This window comes from Sus scrofa, chromosome 14 (assembly GCF_054392235.1).
Source record: "Sus scrofa isolate SSC_HxYL_T2T_F1_AM1 chromosome 14, Sscrofa_HxYL_maternal_Yorkshire_Landrace_v2.0, whole genome shotgun sequence".
Classification (NCBI taxonomy): Eukaryota; Metazoa; Chordata; class Mammalia; order Artiodactyla; family Suidae; genus Sus; species Sus scrofa.
This window is the reverse complement of record NC_139396.1, coordinates 148718209-148740641: the sequence shown is the minus strand read 5'-3', so window position 1 is coordinate 148740641 and position 22433 is coordinate 148718209. Positions and strand designations below refer to the sequence as shown.

The 22433-nt window shown below is 38.3% G+C and overlaps 1 protein-coding gene across 9 annotated transcripts in view; it reads right to left on the bottom strand.

The window, feature by feature from the left end:
- The window catches only part of ATRNL1 (attractin like 1), a 770027-nt gene that overhangs the window by 108284 nt on the left and 639310 nt on the right, over window positions 1–22433 (bottom strand). For all 9 annotated transcript variants that reach the window (XR_014826351.1, XR_014826350.1, XR_014826353.1 and 6 more), the window contains one exon: window positions 2392–2506. Coding sequence is in view for 4 of the 9 variants with exons in the window: in XM_084994465.1 (XP_084850591.1) it covers window positions 2392–2506 (115 nt within the window). In the remaining 5 variants the exon portion in view is untranslated. The remainder of the gene's footprint in view (window positions 1–2391; window positions 2507–22433) is intronic.

Here is a 22433-nt window from a genome sequence, read left to right as displayed (position 1 = left end):
TTTTTGTTTTGTTTTTGTTTTCTTTTCATTTCATTGTTTCCCACATCTGACCATAAAAAATTTCAAACATATAGTGAAGTGGAAAACATTTTGCAATGAATCCCAGTGTTCCCATCACTTAGAATCTGCCATTAACAGTTACTTTATTTGCTTTATAACATATCTGTCCATCTACTCATCCTCCTGTCCATCCATCAATAACATACGTTCTAGATGCATTTCAAAGTAGGGTGCAGACAGAAGATAGCACTTTATTTTGAAGGAGTAGAATCAAGGAGGCTTCCTACTCCTACAAAGTTAGCTTGAAAAACTTGATTATTTTTTTAAATAAAGAATAAGCTCATCCTGAATTATGTGCACAGAGAGTCGACACAGTTCAACTTACAGACACTGGAAAAAAAGAAAGGTAAGGTAAAGTTTTGTTGACTTGTATTAACCCTGTAGAGATTTTCAGTACCTCTTCAAATGTTTGGCTTTATGAAGACATGGGCTGTAGATTATAGGGAAATAAGCTCTCTGCTACAGATCCTGAGGAAACATGACCTGGAATGTTAGCAATGAGCACTTTTTGTCGTTGTTGTTTTGCTCTGTACTCTAGTATTTTTCCTGTTATTCCTTGAGTATGGAACTACAGAGATTTTTTTCTCTCATTCACAAAGTGAGTTTTATAATGCCTTTGGCACAGGCTTGTCATAAAGATCAAACAGGTAAAATAGGAAAATACTTTGTAAAGAGCAACACACCATGCACGTCTAAGGTGGCATTACCATTAGTAATTATAACACATCTGTAATAAAACACAGCTGAGGTAATGGTCCACACTGCTCTCTGGCTTTCTCACATTAGTCAAAAAGACTTCAGAGGTTAAAGGGACAGCGTATTGGCTGTTGCCTTCACTCTGCCCATCAGTACGTCATCTTGTCAAGGATCTAGAAGAAGCTTTGGTGTACATCACACAGACTTGTTTTCATTAGTGAAGTGTTTGTGTTGGAAATCATCCCAGCCTTGAAACAATACTTCCATTAGCCGGGCACAGTACCTATAATTATCCATCTTCTCTGACCAGTGCCAAGCTATTCTATTTGCTGCATCCCATTTACCTTGGTGGTTCTGAAAAGAGAAAAGGGAGGCATTCACTCAATGTTATGAGAAGGTTTGTTTCATTGAATAAACACCCACAAGCGAACTTTGGGTAGAAATTCCTGTAACAAGATATTATCAGGTACCATAAATGACAAGTCTAAAGGTGATGGAAATCCTTTGTCCCCGGACAGGAAAAATCAGGTATGTGAATATCTTAAGATGTATAAGGTATGAAGCAGTGCAGCTTCCATTTTTGTGTCTTATTGGACACAAATCAAGAAAGGGAGGAGCAAGGTCCAAGCTGACTAGGGAACGAAGGAAAGAAAAATAAGCAGGGAGGCGAGTTCATTATCCATTACTGTTATTGAGAACCTGCCAGATCTCTGGCACTTTGATATTATCCTTAAGGGGAACTGAAGAGAAAGATAGATTTGAAATCACCCTTACCCTCAAAAAGCATCCGTTTCACTGAGAGTTGTTTAGAGAGAACAGTCGGGGGATGGAACAATCAGAAATTATAAGCAGATGGAACAGGATATGTACAAAGAGAGACATAAGCAGGGTTTGCGATTTAATTCCAAGTTATACTCAACACTAGGCATGTTTCCAATATGGACAAGATCGCAGCAATGAGAAGACCTCTAAGAGGATATATACAGCTACCTCAAATTCAAGATATGCTTTTTATGCTGGAAACGGAAAGCCAGAGGAATAGGCTGGCTGTGCCCATCTGAAGGAGAGGGTCTCTGAGTCCGTGAAGCGCCCCCTGTCTGGTGCTGACAGCAAGAACACATCTTAAACATTCTGGGATGGTTGCATCAAGCTATCATCCTCTGATGCTGCCAAACAGTCCAAACGTGCAAGTAAGTTCCCTACTTTGATCCCAGATTTATGAAGCAAGCGTCTAATCATATTTATAATTAGGCTTCCTATACGACCTACATACTGGGAGAAAAGAAGCTGCCCCAAGGATGAGAACTTGTTTTCCCTGCTGGTGAGATGACACATTGTAATTAAAACAACAAATTCAAGTGCGTGTGTGTACATATAACATACGTGTGTCTGTTATACACAAATACATACACATATTCAACGTGTATTCTTAAGAGAAACACTGGCAAATCTGAGTTTATAGCAAGGCAGACATCTAGATATTTGGGTAGAAGTTTGCTTTCTACTAAAATCTCACCATGCTCTAAATCAGAACCTTATAAATATCTTTCTTGTGCCGTTTGGTAGTATTGCGTTTATTTCTTTTGCTCATTCTACATGTTTTCTTAACAGATGATGATGCCTCATTCATCTTACCTGACTGCCCAGGGGGAGGGGCACCAGATGACCCTCGTGGTAGACAAAGAAACACAGTCAGAACGGCCGCTCTGTTCCCAGCACATGGTTCAATGGCGATTGGTCTGGGTGCTCCCTGAAAAAGAAAACCCATTTTACATTTGCATAGTTTACATGGCACTGCTATTTTACTTCTGCTGTGCTTTGGTTAGCCCAACTGTACATTCCTAGTGGGTGGAGAAACAACATTTTATTTTTTCCATAGTTCAGTTGACTCTTTTATGGTAGTAATATGCAGTTTTTGCGGGATGGTCATTTACATTTAGGAGACATCTTCTGAGGCGTGATGTGTTAGCGTGCATTTCTGTAATTTTTAAAAAGCAGTCATTGCTTTGTTCTATTTTTATCTTTTTTATGTCCTTTAATCAATTTTATTTTTTGGAGAAGTCTTAATTTACAGCAAAATTAAGAGGAAGCTATGGCGATTTCCCATAAACCCACTCTCTCCCCCATTATCGACACCCCCCACCAGGGTAGCACACTTGTAAAAACTGATGAACCTACAGTGACACATATTGATGGTTGACAGTAGGGTTCACTCTTGGTGTTGTAGATTCTACAGGGTCGGACACATCTATAACAACATGTCCTCCTAATTATAGCGTCACGCAGAATAGTTTCACTGCCCTAAAAATCTTTGCGTTCTTCCTAGTCATCCCTCTCCACACCTGCCACCCTGGAAACCACTCTTTTTACCATTCCCCATAGTTTTGCCTCTTCCGGAATCATACAGTATTGAGCCTTTTCAGACTGACTTCTTTCACTTAAAAACATGCATTTAAGGTTCATGCACAGCTTTTCCTTGTTTGAGAGATCATTTATTTTTAGTGCTCAATAATATCCCATTGGCTGGATATCCCACAGTTTATTTACTCAATTCATCGACTGAAGGACATCTTGGTTGCTTCCAAACTTGGGAAATTATGGATAAAGCGGCTGTAAACATCCATGGACAAGTTTTTGTGTGGACGTAAATTCTCAACTTCTTTGGGTAAATATTAAGAAGTATGACTGCTGGATCATATGGTACCATGCGTCATTTTCACACTACACCCTGGTACTCTGTAGATGTGCAACAGGCCTGCATTTGAATAAATGAGTGCATTTCAATATATTTGATATATGATATCAATATATTTGATATCTGATATGTAGTCTGTGAGGCACAAGTTATACAATTTGGTTACTTCTTCGCAATTGTTTCCTCTCACTGATGATAACACAGTGTATTTAATTATCACTATCCAAAATACTCTACTGGCATATATTTAAACATTTTTCCAAGTTTTATTGAGATATAATTGACATACAGCAAGGCATATCTCTAATATCATTTTAGTGAAATATGTGTGTAATAATCACCCACCAAAGCATCTATATTAATAATATGACTTTAGAAATAAGGTAAATGAATGATTATAACAATGATTATAACAGTGGTAGCTAGTATTTGCTTAAGTATTCACTATAGAGGTAAATGCTTTACATATATGAACTTATTTAAATCTGACAATAACCCTGTAAGATGAGAACACTGAAGCAAGAGGTTGAAATTTCTTGCTGAAATTCACACAACTAGGAGGTAGCAGGTCTGGGTTTTATACTCAGGTAGGTTGCCTCCTGAATCCATGTTCTTACCCACACAATGCAGTTTATCATATTATGAACTTCCAAAAAAAAAAAAATCATGCCCTCACCCACATACAGATAAACACATGTGCAAGTACACAGTGTGAACACACATAATCCATGCACACACATGTGCACAAAAACACAAAAAAATAGGTTTAAATACCATGTCACCTTTGAAACAATAGGAATATCGTTTTAGTCAAGGAATGGTGGTTTTGGCTATTTGACTCAAAAAGTGCAGGTGAGACGTGATTGACTTATCAAAGTAGCATCTACACATAAGGGTAAAATTAAATAGAAGAAAAAATACCACTACTTTAATTATTAGAATACATGATTTGTTTAGTTTTTTCCCCTCTGATATTCCAATTTTTCAGAAGAAATAGATACATATGTAGTTATCCACCTAGAATAGTTTAGAATATTGCCGTTTCCAGAAAGTTTAACGAGGCATTAAAGATAAAATACGTCCCCTTTCATGTAAAACTTAGGCTGAAATTTCTGGTGACAACGGTTTTATGTGGTTATAAAGGATCTCTCCTTTATAGCAACATAAATCTCCTGTTTTAAAATTATCCTCATACAGATACATTTTGGGAATTTTCAATATAAAGGTGAAGGTGGCCACGGTAATAGAAGTAAAGGGCATAAAATTCTTCCACGAAAATGCTGTAAGCAACGTTGCAATACTTGCATCAAGTTACATGATCTATGGTTTTCCCCTTTAAAGCTTACATTTAATTTAACAGACTTATTTTTGAAAATGTTAAGCCAAAATCAGCATAAGTACATAGATACTCTCCAATGATGTAAATATTTAGAGAATAGGCTTGTCATATTCCAAGGCTAAAAGAAAAATACTGTGAATGTTTTGAACCATACTTCTAAGGTACTGAAATTTATCCTAATTTAATAAATGCAAAGTATATGTAAAGGTCAATTGGTTAAAATACACTAAGCGAAAAATAAAATGAATTCAGAGTTAAATGATGGTGATATATTAGAAACACCCAAATCCCTTTTAATATACCTAAGAAGTCATTTCTCATTTCTACCGTCAGGCAAGGTTTTCTTTGTTGCTTTATTATTAAGTGCTCAATGACACTACCTACTCAAAATATCCAAGGCCACGTTAAAATACTTGATTACAGGAGTTCCCGTCGTGGCTCAGTGGTTAACGAATCCGACTGGGAACCATGAGGTTGCAGGTTCGATCCCTGCCCTTGCTCAGTGGGCTAAGGATCCGGCGTGGCCGTGAGCTGTGGTGTAGGTTGCAGACTTGGCTCGGATCCCGCGTTGCTGTGACTCTGGCGTACGCCAGGCGGCTACAGCTCTGATTCGACCCCTGGCTTGGGAACCTCCGTATGCCCTGGAAGTGGCCCTAGAAAAGGCAAAAAGACAAAAAGACAAACAAACAAATGAACAGAAACAAACAAAAAAACTTGATTACAAAACTCAGAAAAGAAGAATTCTAGGATTACAACAGAATGAAAACCACCAATTGAGAAACAGTGGGATCTTAGTTTAGGAGATTTAGAAAAACAAGAAACAATTTGAAAGTACATCACTTGATAAATAGGTGATATTTATTAAGTGCCCTTACAATATGCCTGGTGCATATTGTGTGCTGTCAGGCTACCTTTCTGCTGGTTTTAACAGTAGAAAAGGTTTTAAATTGCAAATGCTGATGCCAAAAGCATGAACTGAGAGAAAAATCAGTGAAACCAAACAAAATAAAAAAAAAACTGGGGAGTTCCCGTCGTGACTCAGTGGTTAACGAACCTGACTAGGAACCATGAGGTCACGGGTTCGATCCCTGGCCTTGCTCAGTGGGTTAAAGATCCGGCATTGCCGTGAGCTGTGGTGTAGGTCACAAACTCGGCTCGAATCCCACGTTGCTGTGCCCCTGGCGTAGGCTGGCAGCTACAGCTCCGAATGGACCCCTGGCCTTGGAACCTCCATATGCCGAGGGAGCAGCCCAGGAAATGGCAAAAAGACAAAAACAAACAAAAAATCCTGTAAATTTCAAGTAGAAAATAGCTTAATTATTTAATATTTTAAACTTCAGAGAGTTAGCGATGGACAAAGACAGTGTAGTAAAATATCTCGACCATGGGAAAGGAATTGTATTTGCATAAAAGCCACTCCTGTAAAATCTTCCTTAAAATAATTCTCTCACTCTTAATTCTACTGCTATTACATAGAAAACATTCAGAAATTTCATTATATTGATAAGCTATATGAAAGGAGATTATCAGCCTATTTTAAAATCAAATTGGTTTACAACTTTGTCTATTTTTAGCTATAAAATTTTCATAAAAGGATATTAGCAAAAATATGAATTATTCATTACGTTTTAAATATTAGTGACTAGCACAGCTCTTTGATACTTCTGGCAGGAATTCACATGATGTAAAAAATTATTTCCAAAGACTTTGTGGCAAATATCACTTTTAGTAAAGAATTTTAAATAAAAAAGAAAAAGAAACATTTTAGCACACTTGAATTTTGCAACAGAATATAGCAAAACCCCATGAATGATATTTCGGATTCCTTGAGGTTTGTCAGTTGTTTAGCAATAAATACATAACCATGAATCAAAATCATTTCACAATGACATAACATGTTCACTGAACTGTGCAATTTATCATGCATTTTCCACAGCTGCCTTTGAAAGAGATAAGGCATGGGTTTGTTTGCCCATAGCATTCGGTAACTGTGATTTACTTCTAGGCATTTTCGTATTTGTTGTACAGAAAGAAGCTGGCATTAGACCGTGCCAGAAAACATCACTGACAGTTATGTAATTAGCAGTCCTTGTTTATTACGTACACAGAGCTTTTTACAAAAGCCTTGTTTTGTTCACACTAGTGTTTTTGAAACTATTGTACTCATATCTTCAAGTTCTTGTTGTTTGGAGCAACAATTCTACATAAAATTCTTTCTAGTTTTCAAAGTTATTAAAGACAAGCAAGTTAACGGAGAAGCTTCTGGAATCATAAGGATTCTCAAGATCAAATTCTTAAAATGCATAATAACATGTTCCACCATTTGAACACAGGCTCTCTCCTGGGAAACTGCTGGTACAAGAACCACCGGATCTTCAGAAGACGTCAATAGCCAGTGCTGGCTCCCTGCTCCTTCCTCCAGTGGCCCTTTCAAAGAGTAAGTGAATGAGTGAGTGGGTGACTAGTCACACTGAAGCCCATCACCAGACACTAACCCCAGCAGCTGAGGATTGAAGAGAATTATCTGATGTCCTTGGACCAGTTGGTGCAATTTAAGTAGAGTTTGGTCCGATACTCCAGAACTCCAAAGATTAGAAAGACGTTACTGCCTTTCTCAAAAATTTTCAGTACTGCCAAAGTAGGGCTTGCAAACTCAAATTCCTTCAAGGCCCAGGTGGGTAACTTAATAATAGCTAACATTTATTAAGTGCTTACAGTATACCTTGTGCTATGCCAAATGCTTCCATGGGCTTAATCCCTCAGGTAGGGACTATGCCCATTTCACAAATGGTGAAACTGAAGCACAACGAGTATAACTAACATAACCAAGGTTGCAGACTTGAGAAGTAACAAAACCAGCATTTGGGAAAATACAGTCTATCTTCTGAGCTTGTATGCCTACCCACTGCACACGCTGTCTATAATAGGTAAGACAACTGTCTTAATGAGTGGAATAAGACAATAAAAAGTTGTGGGCACCACAGTGAACTGGAAGGTATAAGATTTATCAAAAATATGAAAGTTATAAAATTTCGCTGCCAAAAAGCCATGTCTATGTGAAAAAAAGGGGCTGAGGGCTGCTACTTTATAAAACAGAGTCCAAGATTATGTCATTTGGGAGTTGCCAGGCTCTTGTGTCTACTCTCTCATCAAACTTCATCTTTTATGTGCACAAGTTCCATGGTTTAGTCAATGTAAGTGCCCGCTCTTTAACACCTGTGCCCAGGGTTTCCAGAATCTGTTTCTTCTTCATTCATAATATTCCCACTGTCTAACAGATCCTTCCTACAAGCTTCTAAATTTCCTAAAATTATACATCCCTCAAAGCCCACTCATCCATGAAGCTTTCCCTGGCCTGAGCTATGCAGTCTCTCCTTCCTTAGTTCTTTCATTGCTATGGCCCCTTTCATTTCCCACCTTGAATGACTCTTGAGCAACTGTCCTATCTTTCCACTGGAACAAGCACCTTGAGGGCGGGTCTAGTTTCTTATTTTGGGCTATTGGTCCTGCACCCACTTCCTCTCTTTGAAAAGCCTAATAAGCATGGAGCCTGTGTTACCTTTGGGGGACTGATGTTTCCCAATCTTTCCCTACAGAGAGTCATATACATATTGTAGGCTCTACTAGATTTCTGCTCCTCCAATACAGTATCATATTGGATTCTTCTTCGCCTTACCTATAGCATCTAATGGAGTGCCTTTCACACATGGTAAGTGAATGAGTAAATGAAAGGAAGAATAAATGAAATTGCCACATGGTGAGCTAACTGGTAGGCATGACTCAGTTTCCATCCAAATTTTTGATATTAAAGGGATAAAACTGAAAAATAATATCAGTTCACACTTATTGAGTGCTTCTAGGTACCAAGAGCTGTGCTAAGCACTTTATATCCATTATTGTGTTGTTTTCTATTTTATACAGATGAAGAAATGGAAATTCAGAAAGGTCGGGTAATATTCTCAGGGTAACACAGCTAGTGAGCAGCAGATCCAGGATTGGAACCAGATGGGTTTGATTCTATTGTCATGGTTTTCAACCACTATACAATACTGCTAAAAAAAATATGCAGTTTAAGAATCCAAGGTGCTTCTTATTCTCCCAGTGTAGCTATTAAATAGGAGACATTAAATTAAGGTATCACCTATAAAAATTATATGCCTACACCTGCTCCATTTCTGACCAGGGTTCTGAACACTTGATTCTAGGACCACTTCTGCCACTACCTGGTTGTGTGATCCTGGGCTAATACTGAGCCGGTTTTCCCAACCAGAAAATGAACAAGTAGGCTGGATGGTTTCAGGGTCTCTTTAACATTCTGTGACTATGATTTATGAATAACGTCCAGAATATGTGACATAACAATATCTAACACTTAGTCTAAGTACAGCGAAACTTGAAATTTCCAATCCTTGGTAATTTTTTTTTCCCCTGTCCAGGTACTTTAAGTGACACATCTAATTTTTAAAGCACATTACTATACCATATGATGAATACTTCACATAATACTAAATGGCCACCATCGTATGCCAAAAAAGCAATTAGAAAATTGAATCAAGGAATTAAGGATTAATGTGGATATGTTATACCTGTCAGCAGTAATAAGTGTTTTGACAAGGACAGAATAAAGTCTGACAGTATGCACAAATACTAATCTGATGTATGAGTGAAATATTAAAAATGCAAACAACTGCACATTAATCACTCTAACATTTCCCTATTAGAACACTTTGAATGCTCTTCTTATCAGAATCCATCTACAAATAAAAATGAGTCCTTTTCAACAGCTTGTGCAACTTGGTATTCGCAGTTTAATGAGTGTTTAGATGGATATAAAATTTAGTTTCTAGTTACATCGGTAAAATAGAATTAACTTGCTGAACAGTGAATTAAGTCAGCCTGATAGTTTGGCTCATGACTGACCTCGTGCATTGATTCTCCAGGATCAACAAATACCAAGATTCCAGATCTCAAAAACAGATTCTCTGATTTTGTTTAGACTTGAGAAAAAAACCAAAAGAGCAAATCATATTTTCTTCTTATATACTAGTTGCATGAAATGATAAAAGGAAAAACACATTAGCTAGCTTTACTTGCTAGGAGAATAATTCATATTAATAAAGGAATTAAGCTGATGGACACTCTCAAAAACCAGGATTAAACTGCATTAGAAGCAAATTCAAAGAGAATAAAGTATTACATGTGGGAATAGGGAAAGGAATAAAACATAATATTCACAGAATCAGTATGCTACTCCTGTGGTTCCAAAGGTATTCTGATCGTAAACTAAATTTTCCTATCTTAGTGAATATTTTTTCCTTGGTTTAAATGCCTCTATATTGAAGTTCTGTTCAAAATCTCTCATTATACACACACACACATACACACATATACATACATATTTAAGATTTACATTTATAGTAAAATATATACTTTAACTGAGCTGCTGTCATTTTAATTGTGTGGCACTCACTCAGGAAGTGAAGCGGCTGGACTGTGATAGCAGTTATTTTGCCACCTATTTTTTCACAGGTATTTAGGTCCCAGAAAATGAGGATATTATCTCTTTTCAAGATATTACATAATCACGCTCTGCCACTGAGTTGGTCAATAAAGGTGCATGTTAATGGGAGATGACTTTGAGCAGATTATCTTTAAAAGTTGATTCCTGATAGTATTTTTCAAAAATGTGAAATAGATTATCTATTAAGTAATTGCCATAATTAGATTTTTAACAACCTATAATTTTCTCCATAGTTCTTTGCAAAAAGCAACCTAGCCATCATGCTTCATAGATTAGTTTCAAAATTGGGACCATGCTTTCTGACCTCAAAAAGTACAGCTGAGTACTAGAGATGAATGTGCCTGCCAAATCAACTGACTTCCCATCCTCCTTAGGTCCACTCTGAGCTTTCACAACAGGCCATTTCATGTGCCTAGACTACTTGCCAAATCTCTGCAACATCCAGCTCAAAACTCAATCGGCAAGACGCCATCCTTGTCATTCTGGGCGACTCCAGGACCACCTCGCTCTACTCTATCTCAGTAATTAGGAGTAAATTATTTTTCCTATTGTAACATTGAGAGGAAGTATAATGCAGTGGTTAAGAGAACACCTTTAGCAACCACTGCCTTGGGTTCAAGCCCTGTTCTCTCATCCATCTAAGTGTGACCTTGGTCAAATCACTTAATCTCTCTTTGTCTCAAGTTTCTCAGCTATAAAATGGAGCTGTTGATACCTTCCTCATAGTGCTGTAAGGAGGATGAAAGATTATATATCAGGCACATATATATTATTATATATAATAAATATATTACATATAAACATATATAATGTAGGTATTATATATAGAGATATATATCACAGTGCTTGTAAAAGTCAGCATTACTATTATTATTATTATTATGCCATTCTGCCCAGTCCTCACCTCACTTTAGAATTATTTTCCGTTCCTTCTAAAAAATACGCTCAGCTCAAAAGTAAGCTACTTGAAGGCGGCTACCATATTTTTAAAAGCTTTTTTAACGGTTTGAAATGAACCAATTAAGAAATTAAGAGAGAATTTTATTGGTGAGTTTTAGGGTGGGAAAAAAATCTGATCTCAATGCCAAATTTCCCACATGTGTCACATCAGCACTGTGCTTGCCTATTTTTTCTCATTTTTGTTCTCTGCTATTATCTGATGTGACTGTGAGCATTATGTGATACCCAGAGTAAACCTTTCCTGGCACCTAAGACTGTGGTGTTCAATACATATTTCATGGATAAATAGGTTTTGATTTTTCTTTCTTTGTGCACAAGGTAAGTCTCTAAATGTTGTGGCAAAAAGTCATAAAGAGAAGCTTAATCTAGAACGGATACAAGCCAGCAGAAAAGGGAGAAAAATCAAGATCTTGGAATTACCCACCAGGCTGGTCCTTTCCAAAACACATTATGTCATAAATGCAAAAGGTGACCTCAGTCATGCAGGTGACAGATCAATCTAAAGGTAAATGTGCTAGGCCCCCTGCTGGCAACTGGGGGTAGAGGGCTGCACAGGCACCCTGCCTGCTCTGGGAAAGCTTCATTCAGGGCAGCCAGGCTGATGGTGCTGAGACTATGTCAGACCTAAATGTGCTCAGAGAGTTATGCATGGAGCCTTGGGGATGGGAGTGGAGGGAGGAAGAGGGTATGAGTTGTTATCCTGAGGAAGAACTTTGCCTTGCAGGGAATGACTAGGAGTTCACTGGTGGAATGAGGAAGGATGGAGATTTCTGGCAGAACGAAAAGCATGAACCCATGGGCATAAAGGCACATAGCTTGTTTGGGAAGCTGCTGGAAGTTCATTGTCAATAGAGTTTTCAGAAGTGTTGGGCAGACAGAGATGAGAAGAGGTCGAGAGGAAGGTTGGGGTCCTACGAGAAACAGGACCCTTATCAGCCCCTTCGCATTCTTCCTGGTTGTGACTGCGATTATCAATAACCTGCTTAGAAAATTAAACTTAAGAGGGTTCCCTTTTCTCTACAGCCTCTCTAGCATTTATTGTTTGCAGCTTTTTTGATGATGGCCATTCTGGCCAGTGTAAGGTGGTACCTCACAGTAGTTTTGATTTGCATTTCTCTAATAATTAGTGATGTTGAAAATCTTTTCATATGTTTTTTGGCCACATGAAGAGTGGCCTCTTTGGAGAAGTGTCTGTTTAGATCTTCTGCCTATTTTTTGATGGGGTTGTTTATTTTTTTGATATCGAGCTGCAGTATGTGTTTATATATTTTGGAGATTAATCCCTTGTCAGTCGCTTCATTTGCAAATATTTTCTCTCATTCTGTGGGTTGTCTTTTCATTTTGTAGGGTTTCCTTTGCAGTGCAAAGACTTTTAAGTTCAATTAGGTCCCATTTGTTTATTTTTGTTTTTATTGTCATTACTCTAAGAGGTGGATCTGAGATGATATTGCTGTGGTTTATGTCAGAGAGTGTTCTGCCTGTGTTTCTCCTCTAAGAGTTTTATGGTATCTGGTCTTTTATTTAGATCTTTAATCTATTCTGAGTTTATTTTTGTGTATGGTGTTAGGGAGTGTTCTAATTTCATTCTTTTACATATCTTTTACCATATGATCCAGCAATCTCACTTTTGGGCATCTATCCAGAGAAAACCATGACTTGAAAAAAATATTTGTACCCCAATGTTCATTGCAGCACTGTATACAATAGCCAAGACATGGAAGCAACCTAAATGTCCATAGACAGAAGACTAGATAAAGAAGATGAGGTACATGCACACAATGGACTATTACTCAGCCATAAAAAGGAATGAAATAATGGCATTTGCAGCAACATGGATGGACCTAGAAATTATCATGCTAAGTGAAATCAGTCAGACAGTGAGACATAAACATCATATGTTATCACTTATATGTGGAATCTAAAAAAGGATACAATAAACTTATTTGCAGAACAGCAAGTGACTCACGGACTTTGAAAAACGTACATGTTACCAAAGGAGACATGTCAGGGGGCGGGGAAGGATGGACTGAGGGTTTGTGATGGAAAGGTTCTAAAATTAGGCTGTGATGATGGTTGTACAACTATAAATATAATAAATCAAATGAATTTAAAAAAAGAAAGTTATACCTAGATGCTCAGATGGAACCTGACAAATGCAGAACATAGCAGGCTTCTATGCAACCTTCACCAAGATACACACACACACACACACACACACACACACTCTCTTTTTTTGGGGGGGTGGGGCACACCTGCATCATGTGTAAGTTGACTGGCCAGCAGAGACCCGAGTCATTGCAGTGAAAACGCAGGATCCTTAACGTGCTCCACTGCACCACATGGGAACTCCAGCAAACCTTTTTTTAAAATCAGGAACTCACAGTGCTTTTTTATCAAGCTATTGTTCAAATCTGTTATACCAAGTGAACATTAAATTCAAACATTTATTTCTGAAACTTCAATCATAAAACTAAATCAAGAAGCTCTGTGAAAACTAACTGTCAGCAGAAAAAATAAAAGTGCTGATATGGCAATATTCTTAATGAGGAATCAAATGTTAATAGATCCAGCATAATAAATGACTTTCCAGTATGATTATTATACCAATTGCAGCCTATTATAAGCAACAAAAGCATGGTCAAAATTCTGAATGAAAGACCTTATTTGACTGGTTATAAAAACATGTATATAATTAAAATACAGTAAAATCTACCTTATCTTTAGGGGAATGAGTCATTCTGGGTGATAGAGTTTTCCCGGAAAGTTAGACATTAACCCTATAAACACTTTGCTATTTTAGTGTATTTTTTTTTTTAGTAAGTGTGAAATCTCAAAATAAATACCCATTTCTCTGCTTCTCAGTCAGACTATAATAAACTAAAGGTAATTTAACATTGTCTCCACGTCCTGTGATCACCATTATGAATAGCAATTTCCATAGTGTGCTGGAAAAAAAGGAGTTGCAAATGTATGTATGAATATGTGCATTATATTGATTAAAGATGTCAAATAATACATCTCCTAAAACAGAACACAGGTAGAATACTCTTTGACTTAAGACAGCAATATTCTGTGGATTTGTCTCCTAAGGCAAAGAAACAAAAGCAAATATAAAAAAAATGAGACAATTAAATGTAAAAACTTTTGCACAGCAAAGGAAACCATTGACAACCTAATGAATAAGAAAAAAATATTTGCAAATTGTATGACTAATAAGGGGTTAATATCCAAAATATATAAACACTTCATAGAACTTAATATCAAAACAAACAATCTGATTTAAAAACGGGCAAAAGACCCGAATAGACATTTTTCCAAAGAAGATACACAGATGGGCAATATGCAGGTGGAAAAATGCTCAACATTGCCAATCATCAGAGAAATGCAAATCAGAACCACAATGAGATATCATCTCACACCTGTCAAAATGGCTATCATTGAAAAGTCTACAAATAACAAGGGTTGGCAAGAATGTAGAGAAAAGCGAACCCTAGTACACTCTTGGTGGGATTGTTAATTGGTACAGCCACTATGGAAAACAGTATGGAGGTTGCTCAAAAAATAAAAATAGAACTACCATATGATCTAGCAATTCCACTGGGGGATATGTATCTGAAGAAAACAAAAGTATTAAATTGAAAAAAAAACACATACACCCCCAATGTTCATGTAGCATTATTTACAATAGCCAATATAGAAGCTACCCAAGTGTCCATCAACAGAAGAATGGAAAAAGAAGATGTGATATATATCACAATGGAATATTACTCAGTCAAAAAAGGAACAACTGCCATTTGCAACAATGTGTATGTACCTAGAGGGTATTATGCTTGGTGAAATAAGTCCGACAGAAAAATAAAAAGTTATCATTTACATATGGCATCTAAAAAATAAAACAAACGAATGTAACAGAAACAGATTCACAGCAAGAACAAACTAGTGGTTACCAGTGGGGAGGGGGAAGAGGGGACAGAATAGGGGTATGGGATAAAGAGATATAAACTACTACCTATAAAGTAGATAGCCACAAGGATATATTGTATAGCATGTGGAAATGTAGCCATTACTTTGTAATAACCTTAAGTGGCATACAATTTTATAAAAGTATTACATTTATGTTGTACATCTAAAACTAGCATAACATTGAATACATACATTATGGCTAAAGTTCTAGGGATTTCTTTTCTTTTCTTTCAAAGAAGTTATCAATGCCAGTTTGCTTTTTGCTTGTCTCTTTATATAAAGGCAAACTAAAGATTGCACAGCTGACAGTGAAACCCATCGATAATGAAAAAATTAAAGTGAACTTCTTCTCCAGGGTTTTTCACATCCTCGCCAGTATCTTTTTACCTGTTGCTATCAGTGTGCTGTGACCCATGAGTATCATTTAAAGCACTGACTACATCACCAATCCCATGGACCACAGACATCTTCTTGATAGTTTGTGACAATCCTCCCATGTCACTTGACTTTTATGGGCAGAGTAGTCTTTCTAATTTCAAGAATTTTGACAAGAGTGTTTGGGAATACTCTTATCATCAAGTCTTAAAGTACTTCATCAGGCCCAAATGACTTAGTAAATGTGAAACAGACTTGGGTTCAAACCTTATGGGACCTTGGGCAAATTATCAGTCTTTGTCTCAGCTTCTTCATATAGAAATTAGAGTTTATAACACCAATCTTGCAAGGTTACTCTGAGGATTATAAAGGATAGGCTATGAATAAGGCATTTAGCAGAGTGCCTGGCAAAAAGCAGCTGTTTTAATTTTTTCAAAATCATCTGCAAATGCAACTTTTGTTAATCAAAACCAGTTGAGGGTCAGCCATTTGTACCTCGTTCCACTTAATACTTCCTTTCTCTTTTGGTTCTGGTGACACGTGGTAGGGCAGTGAGGGAGGTTTATCCATCCAGGTCTTTTTTTATCTTTCCATCCTGGGCACATTCATTGTCTCAGACTTGGTTTCAGGTATGGGACCAGTATTATAAGTGTCTGTGCATTAAAGTTGGAATCAAGCTCCAAGTTTTTTAGAGTAGATGCTAACTGATGAATGCTAGTGGTAAAAAGTTCAGAGGGAAAAAATTCATAAAAAAGATAAAGATGCCCTGAAACATTTCTGCTTAAATAGCAGAGAGAAAACTTTTTTACAGATGGACGTGTGTAGAGATGCTTCCTAAGTATGCTTTTATGTGTCTCTTGCAGCCCAGGAAGCCTATTTGCCCAATAACTTTCTCACTATTATTTGCTAGATTACAATTTCTTTTCTTTTTTTTTTTTCCTTTTTGTCTTTTCAGCGACCCACTCACTGCATATAGAAGTTCCCAAGCTAGGGGTCAAATTGGAGGTGCAGCTGCCAGCCTACACCACAGCCGCAGCAAGACCGGATCTGAGTCGCATCTGTAACATGTTGCAGCTCGAGTGGCAACACTGGATCCTTAACCCTTAATCCTTCACTGAGCAAGGCCAGGGATCAAACCCTCATCCTCATGGATACTAGTTGGGTTCTTAACCTGCTGAGCCACAACAGGAATTCCCCAAATTTCCTTAATAAGCAGGAGGAAGGAAAAATATGAGAGGAAAGTAGACAGACAGTAGGCAGCATGCTTTTAGCATGGAGTCCTATGGGGCAACTTGGTCATTTCCAGGCTCTCCAGAACCCACAGGATAGGCTTGCTGCCCCATCTAGGACCTGAAGTGTGTGGACTCCTTGTGCGACCCCACTAAATATATTCACATTCCTTTTGGCTTTTCCAAAAGATTTTATTATGTGAACTCACCTACCTTATCAGAGCTTGCTTTGGAAAATGAAGTATGTAAAAATGAATAAATGTCTCTCCAAAATTTTTTTTTCCCCAAAGCTCCTTTTTCAATGTAACTAAAAGTTAATGGTCAGAGTCTGTGTAATGATCCTTCCTCTGGTTTTACTCACACTGCTTTACCAATTCCCTCTTGGTCCTACTAATTATCTAATTGATTAAGCCTTTAAGGAGCCTTCTGTCACTGGGTGTGGCCCACTGCACACAACTGCCTCTCTGTATTTCCTTCAAAAAGAGGAGCTTTCATGAAAAGATTCACAGCACAAATGAAAGTACCAATGCGGAAGCAGATCTTGTTAGTTTCCTAACTTGGTCTCTGGACTGGGTTGATTAGTATCCCCTCAAAGTTAATACCCACTCAGCACCCCAGAACGTGAATATTTTTGGAAATAGGGCCTTTGCAGTTGTAATTAGTTAGGACAAAATCATGGTAGATTAAGGGGGGGTCTGGTGTCCTCATAAAAAGAAGAGCGGCCACACAGAAGCGACCTACAGAAGAAAACATGTGGAGTCAGAGACAGGGACTGGAGTGCTGTATCTGCCAGCAAAGAAATGCCAACACATGTTGGCAACCACCACAAGCTAGGAGAGAGGCATGGAACAAATTCTCCCCCAGGGCCTCCTGAAGGAACCAACCCCGACAATGCCTTCTTTGCAGACTTCTGGCCTCCAGAGCTGGGAGAGGATATATTTCTATTGTTTTCAGTCACCAAGGTTGTGGTCATTCCTTTTGACAGCCCTAAGAAACAAACACTGTCTCCCGAGTCCTCATCTGCCTCCTCACTGAATGGCCAGAGAGCACTGATTGGGTGGCATCCTGTCCCATTGTTTTGGAAATGATCATGAAGTGTAGTACTGAAACTCGGACAAACACTAATCCCTCAGGGCATTTCCTTTATTTGGGGGTCGTTTAAGCTACTTCCAACTGAGAAATAAGCTACACGTCACCCAGGATGGTAAATGTCAATGGGAAACTTCGCTAGGTTATGGGCGTTTTGTGATGACATTCATAAAATTGGAAATAGTCATCATAATAGCTCCTTAAATGTAGTCATAGTATATGCTGTATGTCAGGTTTCCTAGGAAACAGGTCCTGGGATGCCCAGATTTATGTGCAGGAAGTTTATTGGGAAGTACCCTCAGGAACAACATCTGGGTCGGGTGATGGAGTCAGAGATGGGCAGAGGGAGAAGTTCATCTGTGATGGATTTGCAGAAGAAGCCTCTCTGCAACAGAGGGCTGGTCCTTTAGAGTGGGCAAGAGGCCAAGCCTTTGAACCTTCCAATGGATGTAGGCTTTCCCAAGGGAGGTGGCATAACATGGGGTGAGGTAGATTCTTTCAGGAGAGGGCAACTCTGCTGTGAGCTATGAAAATAAGAAGCTCAGTCCTGAAAAAGGATCTGAGTATACTTCAGCCCCACAACAAAATTCATAATTCTAACAAAAATGTCCTTGGTGGTAAGAAAGTGACTTTGGCCAGACTCATATACAATATGTTAAGGTCATTGGCCATGTCCACTTTTGTTTCTTACAGGGTAGAACTGCTGTATTATTGTCTCATTAATCTTTCTATAAGAATGCTTGCTCTTCAGAGCCATGATTTTCTTCTTTAATTTCCTACCTTGGCTAGAAACTCTGATAGCTATTTTTCTCTTCAAAAAAGGGGGAAAAATTATGATCTCAGTGCTAATGCCATGGCTAGGTCAATAGTCCAAAGAATTAAGTATTGCTTACCCTCCAGATTTATTTTTCAAATGACTCAATGCATCTTAGTTTTTGTTAAGTCATGAAGCTTCCAGAGAAAGAGGTCATCCTTATTTTGCACGCAGGCACAGCAGAAGATCAGATAATTAAGACCACTGAAGTTTCATAAGGCATCAAAAGGAATGGCAGAGAAGATACCAATTTCTTCTTTTTGCCTGAGAAGTCATATGCTCCCTTGGTAAACTGCAAAGTTTCATGGCTCTTCTCTAACAGTAATAATAATGGTAACGATTACTCATTGCACACATTATTTATTGAGCACTCCCTTGGGCAGAGGGAGTAGCTGAAATAAGAAGCAATTATGAGACACTCTGCTAAATACCAATATATGCTCCAAGTAATAGCAAGATTCAAAACATTTTGAACCTGGAGCATAACTAAGTCACATTTGGTTGCTAAAAAAAAGAAAAAAAATAAACTTGGGGGAGAATGTTTCCATCAATATCTTTAAGATAAAGATTGGCTCCTATCACGGTAGAGTGAGGTGGTACACACCACAGCAGAATGCATAACCTTGAGGATAAGTACCTGACAGAAGGCACTAGGGTGGGCTATGAGGTAACAAGACTGGAGTATTATACGATGGAGACATCTGATTAGAGGAGAAACAAGGATGATGCTTTCCTAAAACCAATTCCAAACCTAACACTAGCAACGTGTCTCCGGGCAATCTCATTGCATTCAGTGCAGGAAGACACCTGATCCTATTGCCTAACTTAACTGATTGACAGTTTCACTTCTCAGGCTAAAAGAAGAAAGAACCAGATACACTGGTCTTTATTCTTCAACAGAGAACTGAACAAGAAGGATAAGAACTTTCAAGAGTGTGACCATGCTCTGCTAGAATTTAAACACTGGGCAAGAGTATCATCCTACAGATACTTTTAAAACACATACTTTGAGTAGGACTGTTTCAGGCACACAGGATCTTTTCCTTCATAGAAGAATCTACAACAGGGCTCAGGGGATAGGAAGGTTAAAAATATACCATTAAAAACATGATAAAAAGGATCAAAAAGGAACTTTGTGTTTCTAATGGAGGGCAGTACGATAAGCTAGAGAACACCACCTCAGATCCAGTGGGCCCACGGTGGGAGCCAGTACGTGGAGTGGCCAAGGATATGGAGGTGGAGGGACGTGATGGACAGCTGGATCCTGAGAGTATGGTAAAGGCAAATGTTTAGACTTTGGATTGAAAAACAGTCATTATAGGCAAGTCCGTTACGACGTATGAGTGAAGTGCTCCAGAGGTTGGGGACGCCACGGCCACGGAGAATCCCTGCATATGTCTGCTCCCTAGTATCCTTCACTGAGAATCATCCAGATCTTAAAGACAAGCGGTGAAGGTTGGATCACTGCTGCTTACAAGGGAGATCTTTCCACTACAGCTTTCAAAGACAATACGCTTTACAGAGGAAATTCAAAGAAATGAAAATAAAGGAGCAGAATTAAGTGGGCAGCTGGTATTGGACAGGGATTACAAATACAGCTTCGGACACAACGCTCCCTGGACTCAGATCTTAACTCTACTGCTCATTGTGTGAAACTGGGCATGTTCTTAACTTTCTGAGCTCAGTGTCTTCATCTGTAAAATGGCTTTAATGATAAATCTGCTTCGTGAGGGTTGTTTTGGGGATAAAATAAGTGGATACTTTTAAAGCATTTAGGGTACCACCTGGCATAAGCCAAGTGGTCAATAAATGCTACTATTGTTATTTTGTTGTTGTTATCCACTCACTATACACTGTTACTACAACTTATTCTTGCAGCGTAGCTTAAATCTTTTAATGTACGATGTAACATCCCAGGGGCTTCTAAGTGGCTCTGGTATGCCACAGACTTTGAGGAGACTCTTGCGGGCAGGTTCTAGCGCCAGCACACTGTACGATGAAAAGCAACACTGAGTTTGAATCCTGGCTCTACCACTTAACAGGTCATGTAACTTGAGGCAATGACACTGATATTTCTAGGCCCAAGCCTCTTCAGCTGTAAAAAGGGAATGCTACTAGTGCTAATAATTCATAGGGTTTTTACAATAAGTGAACGAGGTAACTTATGTAAAGTAGTTGGTACATTTATTGTGTGGCCTTCAATAAATGACAGCTATATAATTATTTAGCTCCTTTTTTCTCCTTAATTAGAGATACCTTGAACTTACCTGCTTATTATAATTGAACACCATTACATTTTTAGTTTGCTATTTCAATTTCCTTTTTCCTCCTTTCTTACATGTCCCGAAAGAATTTTTTAAAACTCACTAAAATGAAATACTGTGTCATGAAAATACTTGTGATGGTCAATTTCCATTTAGAAGGGAATTACCTTTCTACTTAACTGCATCTCTCAACCATAGATCTTTGTATGTTGAAATTTAATTCATGTTATTGTCAGAGCTAGGGCAGGGGCAGCCAGGGGTCAGTGGCCAAATGAGAGGCGGAGATGAAGCTTCAAGAAGGGGTGAGTTTGAAGCAAGCAAGGACAACTTAAGTAAAGAGAGAGTGGATAAAGTCAGTTGTGGGTTTAGAAGTGATATATGTCATAATAATAGACATCTTTTGAGTACCTAATATTTCCCTTGCCTGGGCAAGGTAAGTGGAAGAGTCAGGACTTGAATCCAGGCCTGGCATGATTCTAATGCCTGGCTCTTTCCCTCTTTCCAGAGTAGTGTCAAGAAGTTATGAGGAGACAACAGGAGACAGGCAGACACATTTGGAGTTCAAGGCTCAGAAGCCAGAGATTTTGAGATTTGAAGGAATGAGACGAGCAAAAAATACCAAGTTATGAGGACACGTAGTAGGAACCTACAAATTTCCATCCCTCATTCAGCAAGATGTCCTCTTGGGTCTTGACAGGGACCAATTTCCCAACAGGGCTGGTAGAAGCAAGAGATGACCTGCAGCCCCTGGCCAAGGTGACACCATCAGAAGCCACCAACTGTGAGGAAATCCTATATTCTGCCATCTTTTACCCTGGCTCCCGGACACAGCTCTCTGACCTAGACTACAGTTTTATTTTAAAAAGGAACATGCCCTCTTTGCACAGAACTTGAACATTTTAAAAAACAGAAATACAAACTAATTTCTTCAATTCTAGCAACCGCAAGCCCTCAAATTTTTCATGACCTTAGCTTTTTCCCTTTATTTGCCTCATAAAAGGGAAGTTAGGACCTATTAATCTCTGCAAATAGCTCTATATTTTCTGAGATCACCTCAGAAGAAGACTATTTGAGTAAGATGAAATTCCTATTTGTTGGAGAATTTAATCATATTATTTTCTTCTTTTGGTTGTAGCAGTTGCCTAATGCTGTTAGCTAATAGCAAGTAGCTATAGTAATTTAAAGTCTCTTTCAGTGATAGCAATCTTTACTGACTTTTTTTTTTTTTTTTTTTAAAGCACCAAACAGTTAACACCATTCTTTAAAATCTCGCTTGGAAAAAATAAATCTCCCTTGACTATTACAGCTCCTCTGTGGCCGTGGTCAGAGGAATATTTACTGTCTAAACTTTACGAATAAAGCTGGGGCTCTAGGAGTTGAGACTGGAAGACGTGAAGTTACGGTATTATGTTGGCAGGTACAAGGTGT